General features: G+C 43.3%; 1 protein-coding gene across 4 annotated transcripts in view; it reads right to left on the bottom strand.

Annotated features, from left to right (window-relative positions):
* Positions 1 to 7,091, bottom strand: part of Clgn (calmegin) — a 31,692-nt gene extending 24,601 nt beyond the window's left edge. Inside the window, exons 1-4 of one of the 4 annotated variants that reach the window (XM_059264322.1) lie at positions 6,959 to 7,091; positions 1,606 to 1,758; positions 809 to 885; positions 194 to 252 (exon numbers count right to left, since the gene is read on the bottom strand). In XM_059264322.1, coding sequence (XP_059120305.1) covers positions 194 to 252; positions 809 to 885; positions 1,606 to 1,758 — 289 coding nt within the window. In that variant the 5' untranslated portion in view covers positions 6,959 to 7,091. Of the gene's footprint in view, positions 1 to 193; positions 253 to 808; positions 886 to 1,605; positions 1,759 to 5,590; positions 5,615 to 6,864 lie in introns of those variants that run through there. The other 3 variants (XM_059264321.1, XM_059264320.1, XM_059264323.1) reach the window with 3 other exon arrangements.
* Between the last annotated feature and the right edge of the window lie 6,088 nt (positions 7,092 to 13,179).

Below are 13,179 nucleotides of genomic sequence, written 5' to 3' on the forward strand. Positions count from 1 at the left end.
CTATGGTTTAAGAGTCAGAACATTGGTTCAATCCGGCAGTCCCTGAAACACTGAAAAGGAACAGGGTGAAAAACTGAACATTTCATTGTGAGGTCTGGTTGGCACTTCTGGCCAACATAATTTAACAAAAATACAATCTCAAAGGCTAGTGAACATGGGTTATTGTTATCTAATATTTAAGTAAGTATTTTACCATCATATATGGAAATTTCTGAATCCATATCATCCTTCTTTGCTTTTGATAAGACCCACCTGTAAATAAAGGTGAAGACAGATATTTGCCATTAAAATAAGATATGCAACTTATAGATAAAACGAATGTAAAAATACAAGAGGTTACCTAACATAATCAGTTTTCATTCAAAATAAATTAGTGCCAAGAAGTTAATAAGTTAATCTAGCCTTTGAACAATTCCAGGAGGCTTGGCATCTGCTCTTCAGTATCGGTGCGGGAGTAAGCTTGCACACCAGGCCTCAGTTTCTCGGTGGGAGCTGGGATGGACTACATATCTGCTAGCAGAGGCTCTGGAGCACACTAGTCAGTAGTGAACCGTTACAGATAGGCATGCCATCGCTGTGGCTGCAACAGTAACTCAGAGTTGTCTTGTGAATCTCCACTGTTAACATCTGCCCTAGAGAACAAGGAAATGCTCTGTGTATTCTCTGCATTCCTAATTTGTGTCTCTCTTTGTATAAACACATAGCTTTAAATTATTCCACAAAGTCACAGGAGAGCTGATTCTCACAGACCAATAGCTTCAGAAAACCCATCAAATGGAAGAAAATGCTGTCTTTCAGGAGCACTCACCCAGCCAGCTTTCCACTGTCAAATGTTTCTGTAAAATACACTTCTCCTATAGGCTGAGGTGTCTTATATTTAATAGTCTAGAAAAGAGATTTTTTTAAAGCCAAAGTTATTCATTTTTGCAAATATCTGAAGTCATCCTGATAGTTCAGAACCTAGTACGCAGTGTGCATGGGCAGTAGAGATTCCAGGTGGCATGGGCTCTGGTTGCAAAACTCACCTCTTAGTAATGTCATAATGAAACCTGTCATTTTGCACAACTGATGTCTGGTGGTAAAATTTTAAGTGTTTTCCCCCACTTGTCATCTCACAAATGTACTTGAGTGGTGAGCATGCGTGCCAATTTTTTAAAGTGTGAACTTTTAAAGACCCCTGTAATAGGGTGTTTGCCTAGGACACTCCTTCCTTTTCAAACCCACCCTCCTCATGTGCATTTTCTACACACAGAGAAATAAACAAAAGCCACTTCCTTTACTTCTTGAAGAACCACAAGTTATGGTGCCTTCCATTTTGTCTGGCAAAGTCTGATATCATCAGAACTAGAACTAAAGGCATTTGTCTTTGCTAAAGAACTTGATCCTCTTTAACCAGCGAACTCTTGCCTTGGTAGTGGAAACTTCCCACATACTCATTGAGCACAGCTGGCAGAGGTGTCATCAATCAGCTGTAGGACGCTAAGGAACACAGTGGGGAAAGCTACATTTTCCCATGCACCGAGAAGGCTGGCCCTGTCAGAAGGAATCGGTCGCTCCTAGGACCATGGGAAGAATAACGTAACATTTCTCTTGCAGCTATCTTACCCCTGAGGAAGTCTCATCTTCTTTAATATTACTCTCTTCTGAATTTCCATTGAAGTCTTCCACTTCAACACCATCATTCATAAATTCTGCATTGACAGTGATGAACAGAAGACTCAAGCATAGTCCAACACCTTGGAAACGCATATTGACCATCTGTAAAATTAAAGCAGCCAGCGAAAAGTCAGGCACAGATGCCTCGTGGTAAGAACCACTGGAAGAAATAATTTCTCCTTTATTCTGGGATGGTTTCATCACCAGCAACATTATTTAAATTAAGCCTTGAACAAGTAAAACACCAACTTCACATTTGCAGTTCTAAGTCTTCCAGAACCAAAGAGCTAACGGTATAAAAAATATAGAGATATCAGCAACATCGTCTATCAAATGCAAATAATATGTTAATTCATTGAAAAGAAAAAAAGCTATCATGATCCCTAAATTTTCACTTATATTATTTCAAATAATGTAGCTTAAGTATATGCAAAATTAGACATTTTATAATTATAAAGCTAGAGTCCACTTACATCTAAACACCAAAAACCAAGCGTTTTTAATCATACATTTAACATAATAGTGTTTTGCCAAAATCAAACCGCACGTTGTGGAAAGCTGTCTGCTGGGGACCATGTTCTTTTGAACTCATTGTTCCTATAATTCCATGATCATAACATAGTTATCTGACCACATGTGCTTCAAACACTGCATAACTGCTGTTCCTTGTGTTAGAAGAAATGCCAAATGCACCCTGTCATCCTCTTAGCAGAAGTGCTGGATTTATGTAATTATGTTCTCACCCACTGTCATTAGCATATACTAATTCAAGATCTCTCCCTTGGTGCTAACAGACTTTCGAGTACTGTTGGGCACTGAAATAGTTCAGTGTCACTGATTCAAAAGCAGTCATACAATAACACATCATCATCATGTATGCTATCCTTTCCCCAAGAGCTAACATCAACATGGGGACATTTTAAAAGTAGATTCTTAGAACTCTAAAGCTTTTCAGACCATAGATAGCTATGGACATTTCTGGGCCTACTTAAGAAAGATGGCACGACAGTCACCAGAATTGCTATGTTCAAAAATGACAATTGATAATCACAGAGATTGGAGAAACCGGAACTCTCACCCATTGCTGAGGTGTGTCAAGGTACCATACCAACAGAGGTGGGAAATAGTGTGGCAGGTTTCAACATGCCCCAGTGATTCCACTCAAGGATAGCCAACATAAAACCCAAACTTATATCCTCACAAAATCTTAGATACAAGCCATGAAATGCAGTTCTTGTATCAACTCAAATGTGGACCAATTCAAATGCCCTTCAATTCAAGAGTGTACAGGCGTAAGTTGAAGCACTCATACCATGGGAAAGCACCCAGCAACAGCAACAGAGAGAACACCCATACAAGACTGCATGAACTCAAAACTACTGAGCCCAGGGAAAAGCCATGGGAAAATCATAAATGTATCATTTCTCTTTAGAGAAAGAAGAAACCCGAGAAAACAAGAACTGGAGACTATGTGAGACATCAGCTAGATCAGGATTGGGGGACAGCTGGTGGGCATGTAGGGGGATGAAATGTCCAATGTTGGAATTTGGTAACAGTTACCCAACTCTATAAATATAACTACACATATTAAACAGTTGAACTTGATAGTACCCAAATTATATATCATTAAAGCGGTTTATAAAACATCACAAAAAAGCATTATTCTACCAAACTAGTTCAACTGATACAACCCCTTTTTAAATCAAAACTTTAGATGAATGTCTGGGCCAGAGACTTTGATTTCTTCTAAAGGTTGCTGGCTACCACTCTCGTGTTTACTTTGAAAATGTACATTTTCAAAACCACTAAGTAGAAATCTACCTTGATGGGAGCTTTCTATATTCAGGTACTGCCATCTTTATGGACATAGACCACACACACACACACACACACACACACACACACACACACACTTTCAGAGTAAATAAATTAATGTAAAAATTTAAAAGAATATCAATATCACTTTAGAACCATGTTTTCTCTTTCAAAATAAATTTTCAGTTTAAGTTCCTGGAGGGTTAATATTGTCAACTTGACAGAATCTAGAATCACCTGGAGAAAGTCTTCTGGGCAGGCCTGTTCATAGGGGTTTCTAATTTGTGTTAGTCCAGGTATGAAGACTCTTTCTTTCTTTCTTTTTTTTTTTTGGTTTTTCGAGACAAAGTTTCCCTGTGTAGCTTTGTGCCTTTCCTGGAACTCACTTGGTAGCCCAGGCTGGCCTCGAACTCACAGAGATCTGCCTGGCTCTGCCTCCAGAGTGCTGGGATTAAAGGCGTGCGCCGCCGCCGCCGCCGCCGCCGCCGCCGCCGCCGCCGCCGCCGCCGCCGCCACCACCACCCAGCTTGAAGACTCTTTCTTAATGAAGGCAGCACCAAGCCCTGGGCTGGAGCCCTGAACTGAAGCTGAGCACCAGCGTTCATCTCTCTCTGCTTCCTGACCGCAGATTCCTCTTCCTGTTGTCATGCCTTCCTGGTCACGTGGACTGTGTCCCCTCAGACTGTAAGCCAGAAGAAGTCTTCTCTCCTTAAGTTGCTTTTATCCAGTGTTACGTCTCAGCAACAAGAGAATTAATAAAGAGGACATACACCTGATCACTCCATCATATGACGATTCTGTTTTTAATTTCTGAGAAGCCTCCACAGTGTTTTCCATAATGGCTGTGCCCAGGGATCCAGGGGCTGTTTCTGTCTCCGCAGCCCTGGGATTGCAAGTGCACACCACCACACCCTGTTATCTTTCTATAGATACTTTTTGCTTCTTCCTATGAAAGCTATCTGAGTATTCCCAAACCCTACAGTTCAGAGGTCACTCTTCAGTTTTGAAGAATTAATCAGTCTCAAAGATGACCCAACACCTTCATTAATTTGAACTTGCTCTTTCCTCTGAATCGAAACATTGTGCCCATTAAGATGGCTTGAGGAACTAGCTTAATCCCTAGGACCCATATCAAAGAGAACTGATTTCCAAAGGCTCTGACCTCCACAAGTGTTCGACCACCCCACCCATAAATAAATAAATAAATAAATAAATAAATGTACTTTTTAGTTTGATTTTTGAGAGAGGATCTCTGTTTAGTCCTTGATGTCCTGGAACTTACTATGTAGATGAAACTACCCTCTAAATCACAGAGATCCACCTACCTCTGCCTCCCAAGTGCTGGGAGTAGAGATGTGCGCCACTGTGCCTGGATTATGTCCCCTTTCTATTACCATCCCCTCGGGTGGACTTGGCTGGGAACGAGCTCGCTGCGCAGCACTAGGCTGGCGTGCCCAAGGCCCTGGGTTCCACGGAAAACAAAGCAGGGCTAGGTAGTGCCCCGGGTCCCCTGGGGTCTCTGGTAACTAATCTCATCGGGGCATTTGTGGAATGAACACATTTTCACCCCTCAGCCTTCATTAGGGACATGGCCCCCTGACAGATATCATTAATTGTCACTGTGTCGCTTACACTGGTTAACCTTCATAACCAACCCTGCCTTCTTGCAACCCTGATGTTCTCTAACAACAATTCTTAACTTGGACTCTACTTAACACATTTTCAGTAGTTCTTATAGATTGCTTCTTCCAAGACTCATTATTTTATTCTGGGTATTTGCCTTACATATTTTTTAAGACTTTAATTATGTGTATGTGTGTTTCTCCTGTAGCACTATGTACACGTGTGTGGGTGGGTGCCAGAGGAGGCCAGAAAAGGGCATTGACGCCCTGGGACTGGAGTTACAGGTGATTGTGAGTATCTGATGTGGGTGCTGGGAACTGAATCCAGAGCCTGTGCAAGAGCAGTGTGTGTTCTTAACCTCTGAGAAAGCTCTCCAGCCCCAGTACTTTCCTTTTTAACACACGTACACTCCTGTAAATAGCTCCTCTTATAACCGAGGATTTTTGCATGTGTTGAGGTCTAAGGCGGGCTGAGGCATCAGACGTCATTGACGTACCTCAGGAGTGGTGGTTGGAGACTGTGACTCTTTCCCGTGGCTTCAGAAGTCTAACTACAGAATGACAGAGGTCGACAGCTTCCTGACCTTGCTGCCTTCTAAGTGGCTAGCGCTGTTGTCCAGAGGGCAACGGAACTGGGCATGTGCTCTGGGCCTCTTCTCACCCATGAAGTGAGAGGGTTGAGTGGCATGAGCTAAAGTCCCATCAATGCTGACGGTTCCAATTTTCTAATTACATAATTAAGAAGAAAAATTTATTAGACACCAAAACAAACTCTGAAGCTAATTTACAGCACCCACCAGTGCATATCCATCAACACATGCCACCATTTACATATGTAAACCATCCCGACCGACCAGAAAAACAGGACAAAAGAAGACTATCTTGTTCGAAGAGTTTGAGGGACACGGTCAATGTGACTGGATGACCACACCAACAAAATGTGGACTATAACGTCGTCAAAATTAGAATTACCAAAAACAGGGCTATCTAGAGAGATGTAAAAATGTCAGGGCAAGCAAGCAAGTAAGCAAACCAAAAATGCACGGTTTACTATTTCATGCATCAAAAAGTTTCAACACAAATTAATCATGTTCCAAATGTCTTCCCATTGACCGTATTGTTTTGCCTAATTTGTTTGTTTCTGTACCTTCCGTCTCCAGTTCCCAACTTCCTAGCCATTTATCTTTTAACCCTGAACGAACGCCCGCAGAGCCTCTTCCTCCTGGGTGGGGCAGATGCCACTTAAGTTCAGCTAAAGTATCTGATTGATAGTAAACAGGCTTTAGATAATGAGTCTCTAGTCATTAAGGTTTAGCTGAACTCAACACACTTTGTTTCCCTCCCCAGTGGCGCCCGCTAGGCTCCACCCAAGTGTCTAGAGAGTGGCCAGGACTCTCTCCGGCCACCTTCACCGGGTGGTGGTGGGGTCCTTTTGGCTTCGCAGAGGTGGATTGCACAGAGGTGGGCTGCTTATGAGGAGCCCAACTTGGTTTTGTTTACGTTTTCTAGAAAGATGCGAAGAACTCCCCTGGGAGCGTGGCCAGGGCTCCGTGGAACGGGGCCACAATGGCAACCGCTGGGATAACGGACTCCAGGGGCTCCGGGCTGAGCAGGGCACCCGGCCTTCCCCAGCGCCAGCGCAGCAGGTGGAGGGCTCTGAAGTGGCGTCTCCCTCCACCCAGGGCTGATCTCTGTGCCCGAGGCTGGCAGAGCCCACCCGCAAGCGTCTAGCTGCTGCACCTCCATCCTTGAACTCAACCTCCAGCCTCACCTGGCCGCACCCAGCTGAATCTTCTGGACTCAGAATCGGGGGCAGCCCGGGCATCCGGACCGGATTCCTCACCCCGGCCCCGCGGTCCACACACCTGTCCTAAGGGCTTGTGTCCGGCAGCGGCAGCTCAGGTGTCCGACTGGCTGCTACTCGGTCCCCTGCGTCTCCCCAGACCGATCCCGCCGGCAGCCGCCCAGCAGCGACTGCTAACTGCGCATGCGCGAGCGGCCGCGCCGGAGGATGCTGTAGCCGCCCCGGTGCGCGAGCCGCCGGCTCAACCGCCGCTCGGGACCCAGCGGCCGCGCGGCGACCCTGGGGATGCGGTGATCCCAACGTCAGGAGCTCTCTGGAGCTCAAGCTGCCCGCTCTGCAGACTGCTCGGTTCTACGTGTCGCGTCTTAATTGGCTCCTGGATGGATGGACGGACGGATCTAATTTAGTTTAGTTTTTCTTTTTTCTTTGTGGTTGTTTTGTTCTGTGACGGGTGTGTAGCCAACAGTTTTTGATCCTCTTTTCTCTACTTTCTGACCTTCGGACCACTGTACTGTTAATGCAGCACTTGGGATCGAAGCCCTGTTGGTGTGTACTAAACGAGCTCTATCAGCGGCACCACATCCCTTGTCCCCTGAATTTTATCTTAGTCACGGTTTTAGAGGATTGTCAGGATAGGCATGCCAAATTTCACATTGTAGATATTTTTTCTATATTTCTGTATTTTAACAGCTTAGTGCTCATGATTACCAGTCAGGAAGCTTCCTGTTTCATGTGTTGTGACATCTTAAATGCTAACATTATAAATGAAACTATATATTTTTCATTCTATCAATATTATTAATAATTTTACAGAGACACATAATTGCTTTATTAATCTTGAACACTGCTTGAAGGTGTTACTTACTTTTTTCCTTCTGTATGCTTCCAATTCTGTGTGTGACCAAACTTTGAATCTGTGTAAATGTCTTGTTTTCTGTCCATCTATGCTCAGTCTGTCCCCTTGATTTAGGATGTGTCAATCAACTTTGCTTGAATCAGTTTTACTGTGGTTTCATTACAGTAACTTAACACATTTTCATTATTAGACATAAATAAATATAAATACATCTTCACTCATGAACCTATCCTGTCTAAGCATAGGTTCGTAGAGTCTGTTTTATCCAGTCACATGCTCAGTTACTGCAGTACCCAAAGTGCCCTAGGTTAACTGAAGGAGGTGTCTTCAAGTCAGTTCTGGTAGTCTTTGGACATGATCCTATCCTTTCTTAATTGGTTCTTTGGAATGTTTTGTATACAATTTGCTGACTTTGGGGATATGCAAACACCCTAGGAACACAATAAATAAGGAACATGTCACTCCCAAAAGCTTTCTTGACCCCATCCCTAGCAACCACAGACTTCTTGTAGAATCTGATAGAAATGGAGCTTAACCAGCACTTCTTTTTCTGGCTCCCTCCAGCCAGCGTGCTGAGACTCATCTGTGTGTCTGGATCCAGTGTTTGCTCCTCCTCACTGCTGCATGGCTTCCCACTGACATACAACTGTTTACAGATCTCCTTTTTAATGGATGTTTGGAAAGCTTCCAATTCAGAGCTACTGTGAATAAAGAGGACAAGTCTCCTCTTCAGCAGCGACAAGCAGGGTCTGCTTAGGAAGGTGCTTAGCTACTTGTTACAATGTGGCTGTGCCATCCTAAGTTCCCACCAGCAAAGTGCAAGAGTTCTTGTTGCTCCTCCACTGTTGAACATGGACCGTCTCTAATCTGAGCCTTTTGGGCAGCCGGTTAACAGGATCTCATAACTGTTTAAGCACTATGTGATTGTCTCATACAGTACTAAGTCTGTTCTGTCAGTCAAGTTGTCCTGTATTCTCACAAGCAGTGTAGGAGAGGAAGTACATGCCAAATAGGTACCCATGCACCCAAGCCCTGCAACATCACATTTTTTTTTTCCTGCAGGGTCATGGACTTCCTCTGAGGCTCTGCCCCAAAGCTCCATCTCCAGCCTCTTTCAAGTGTGTGTATATATGGAAGACATGTTGAATTTTTTCAAATATCTTTCCAGCTTCTGTGAAAGTAATAAAATGATCTTTTAAAAACTTGCTTATTCAATGTAATAACAAGTTTCCTAACAGGCCCCTAAGGTTCATACACCCTGGATTAAATACCAGGACAGGCCGTGGTTTGGTATATATGGACAGCTAATACTGCAGTGAGAAATTTTGGACCAGTTAGCATTTGTTGTTATGTAGTGTGTGCCTGTGATCATTATCCAGATTAAGTATTATTACATTTACACCATTAAAGAATTTGGAAATTTGCTTTGATCTGAAACAATTTAGAAATAGTGGACTATAGCTATTTGGGGTTTTGAAACTTTGCCTTCATTGTGGAGAGCCCTGGGTTCAATACCCAGTGCCAAGAAATATATATTGAGTTGAATTCCCTTATATAAACATGTGATCACCTGGGGTTGGTAGTGCTTTGTGAATTTTACTTCCCCTCAGCTTTTTCTGGTTTTCTATGAAAACTGTCTGGTTTAAGCTATATGTCTGGCATCCATTTTGATGAACTGTATCTTTTTAAAAAAAAAAAATTACACATTTTATCTGGGCTTATAGACAAAAATCTAACATCACCGAAATAAAACAACGAATACAAAAGGCTTTATCATTAAATGGTAGAAGTGTCTACTAAAATCCACAAAGCTAGAAGTGTCTACTAAAATCCACAAAGCTAGAAGTGTCTACTAAAATCCACAAAGCATCTGTAAATGGATGCCAATGGTATTTCTAAAATATTTGAAAAACAAAAATCATGTTCTCAGGAGAAATAGCTGCCCAGACTTGAACACCCATTATCTGTTCACACTTTTCACAGTTCTTTCACAGTGGGAGGTGTTTAAGTACACAACCACACGACAGCTTTCCACGCCAACATTAACAGCCCATGTCTCCATCTCCTCTACCCAAGAATGAAGAGATGTTTATCATAACTATTAATATGTAAATATTACTACATTGCTAGGTACTTCAGACTCTGCTAAAGCTAAAATCTGGAATGTTCCCCTAAAGGTCTATGTGTTGCAGGTGTGTGAGGGGATCCCTGCAGGTGTCATACAGGGAAGCAAACCACACACAGAGATGAGAATGAAAACCCGGTGCAGATTGACTTCATCAACCTGGATCAGATTTTGGGGTTCTAATGCCAGACAGTTCATAGTAGGCATATTTGAACACACTAGAATTTGGAAAAGGGTCTCCAGGCAACAATAATTCCCATAATCATTCCATTTCCAGGTGTTGAATAAAATAGGCAAGCATAAGAGAATTATAATAGGGCTGGAGAGATGGCTCAGAGGTTAAGAGCACTGGCTGCTCTTCCAGAGGTCCTGAGTTCAATTCCCAGCAACCACATGGTGGCTCACAACCATCTGTAATGAGATCTGGTGCTCTCTTCTGGTGTACAGGCAGAACACTATATAAATAATAAATAAATAAGTCTTAAAAATTAAAAAAAGAGAGAGAGGATTATAATAGCTAACAGAGGACCAAGGAAAGGGGAAAGCCACTCTCCATTCACCCATCTCTTAATTCCTGCTAATACTTCTGTTGTGAGCAAATGGGTGTGATATGGCCGACTCCATATAAACCTTTATAAACAATCACTAGCATGACAAAACAGTATTATCATGTGTCTCCTATAACAGGTGTGTCCTTTATCCCCTGTGACAAAAGGCATTTGGATTCTGCATGGACAAAAATGAACATGCAACACAGTCATTAAATGTGACAGTATCATTTTGGGGTTAACTGTCGTTTCCCCAAAGTCTCCCCAAGCTATCTTACTCTCTCTCTCTCGGGATATCTCATTTTGGTGGCTTTGTCTCATAATTCTCTTATGATTGCCTATATTAATTAGACAAGCCATGGAGACAATGCATTCTGCCATGCCCTCGATCATGGCCACTAATTTTTCTTTAAAAACTTAGAATTGGTGAGATGTAGAGGGCACGAGTGTCTTGTACCCACAGAAAAGCACTAAGAGGAAAGAGTCTGGAATAATCATTCTGGGGAATTAGGGTTAGTTAGGTCTGTGCCTTCAGACAGCAAAAATGTCACCAGGTCATTAACAGCCTCCTCTCTCAGCTCTCTGGTGGAATGCAGGCATTTGATTTCATCTCCCTCATTGAGGAGACACCCCTGCATGACTAACATTCCCGGTTCTCTTAGTGCTTCTCTGTGAGTGTGAGGCCTTTGTGCCCTCTGCCAGCGTGGACCCAAGCTTGGTGTGTGGAGGGTGGTGGAGTTGGGACCCAGTGGGAAGTCCTCAGCTCACTGGGGACTTACTTGCCTGTAAAGGAGACAGTGGGGCTTTCTCCTCCTCCCTTTCTCCCTGGCCCTGTGCTGATGAGCTGCTCTGCATACACTCACACAGTGATTCACTACCTTGCCATGGGCCCCCCACAAAGCAATAGTGCCAGACAACCATGATGAGAAGCTCCACAGCTATGAGCTGCAGCAGCCACGTTGTAAGTTGATTGCCTTAGGTATTTGTGGCAAGGATGTGTAAATGAATGAATCCTCCCCCCACCCCCGCCTGTTCCTGAATAGCCAGTCAGAGGCTTGATATTAATTACAAACTGGTCTATGGCTCAGGCTTCTTGCTGGCTAGCTCTTTCATCTTAAATTAACCCATTTCTATTCATCTATGCTTTGCCACTTTGCCATGGCATTACCAGTCGGTTGGCATGTTGCTCCTTGGGCGGTTGGCTGGCTTGTGGAGTCTGCTTGACTCCACCTTTCTTCTCCCTGTCTCACTCCTTGGATTTCCTGCCTGGCTATCACCTGTCTTGCCACAGGCCAAAGCAGCTTCTTTATTAACCAATAGTAGCAACACATATTCACAGCATACAAAAAGACCATCTCTCAAATATTATTAAGGACCAGCCTTAATAATCTTCCCAGGAGCCCAGAAGAGAGGCTACGAACGGCGAGAAATATTTTCAGGGAAAGAATCTATGTACACCATTCTCTTAGTCCATCTACTTTATTCCTCTGGGATAAAAATCCTACCTACACAGCTTCAGTTCTGCTCTCACACCTAGCTCCTTTCTTGCCTGATTTCTCTCTACATTTATCTGCTGTCCCCTCTAAGTTCTATCTTAATTATCTCATCTTAGTTCTGCCTCATTAGGTTCTCATCCATCTAGTTCTTTCCCATCTTAGCTCCTCTCCCATCTCCTTCTCTCTCATCTTGTTCTTCCTCATCTTGTTCTTCCCCATATGGCTCTTCCTCATCTTCCATCTTGTTCCTCTAATCCTCTCTTCTAGCCCTTCAATCTAGTTCTTCCCCATCTAGTATATTCCTCTCCAGTTCTTACCCATCTAATTCTTCCATTCTCTTTTCTCTGTCCAGTCCTTGCTCTGAAAATGAAACTGCCTTTTATCCCTTTATCCCTTATCCTCCAAGCTATCTCAGCTTCCACAGTTTTTGGCAGGGTGGGGGGAAGTGTGCTTGGTCACTAGGCAACTTGAGTAGGCAACTTCCATCACAGCTAGATGTACCTGTAAGTAGGAACCCTTTAGTTCTGAGTTAATTGTTAAGGGTGGATCTAAAACTAGAGATAAGACTTTGGAAAGGAGAAAGTTAAGCTTAATTAGCACATCCGCCAGGCCTTCTCAAACAGGTAGTCTGGATGCTTAAGTGATAAGATACTTTCATCCCTCCGGGGATGGTCCTGGCCGGATGCTGCTAATGACAATAATTACAGAAAGGCCTAAATTAGGGATCCTGGCTGTGCTACTGCTCAGAAGATTATCTAAATATTCCTTTAGTAGAGGGGAAATTGTGTTCAAAGAATGATGGAAAGCTACAATAGCACACGAGAAATTCATAGCAGGACATCGCTAATAATCAAAGCCAGTATCACCAAGACTCCTTGAGCCTTGGCTTGACCTCTGGAAGGCCCTTGGCTTCTTCCAGGTCTTAGTTTGTCATAATCAGCTGAAATCCTACTTCATATATTTTTGCAACTTGCAGCAACCATCTCACAGCAGTTAGTCTTTTTCCATAAAAGACTAACATGGTCAGTAGCAAAGAGTGCAGTTGGTGGCTTTTTATATCAATACTTGAGAGAAGGTTGGGCAACAGAGAACAGCACTCATACTCCCACAGTCTGCAGAGCTTAAGGAAGGACGTTCATTAAAAACCTGGAAAATCCGGTTTCTACAGACCTGCTGCAGTACTCAGCGCCTACGCATGTGCCTTGTAGAAAAGTGATTTCAACAACAGACTCAATGTTATTGCTATAAAGTAAATGC

The sequence above is a fragment of the Peromyscus eremicus genome, chromosome 5, assembly GCF_949786415.1.
Source record: "Peromyscus eremicus chromosome 5, PerEre_H2_v1, whole genome shotgun sequence".
Taxonomy (NCBI): domain Eukaryota; kingdom Metazoa; phylum Chordata; class Mammalia; order Rodentia; family Cricetidae; genus Peromyscus; species Peromyscus eremicus.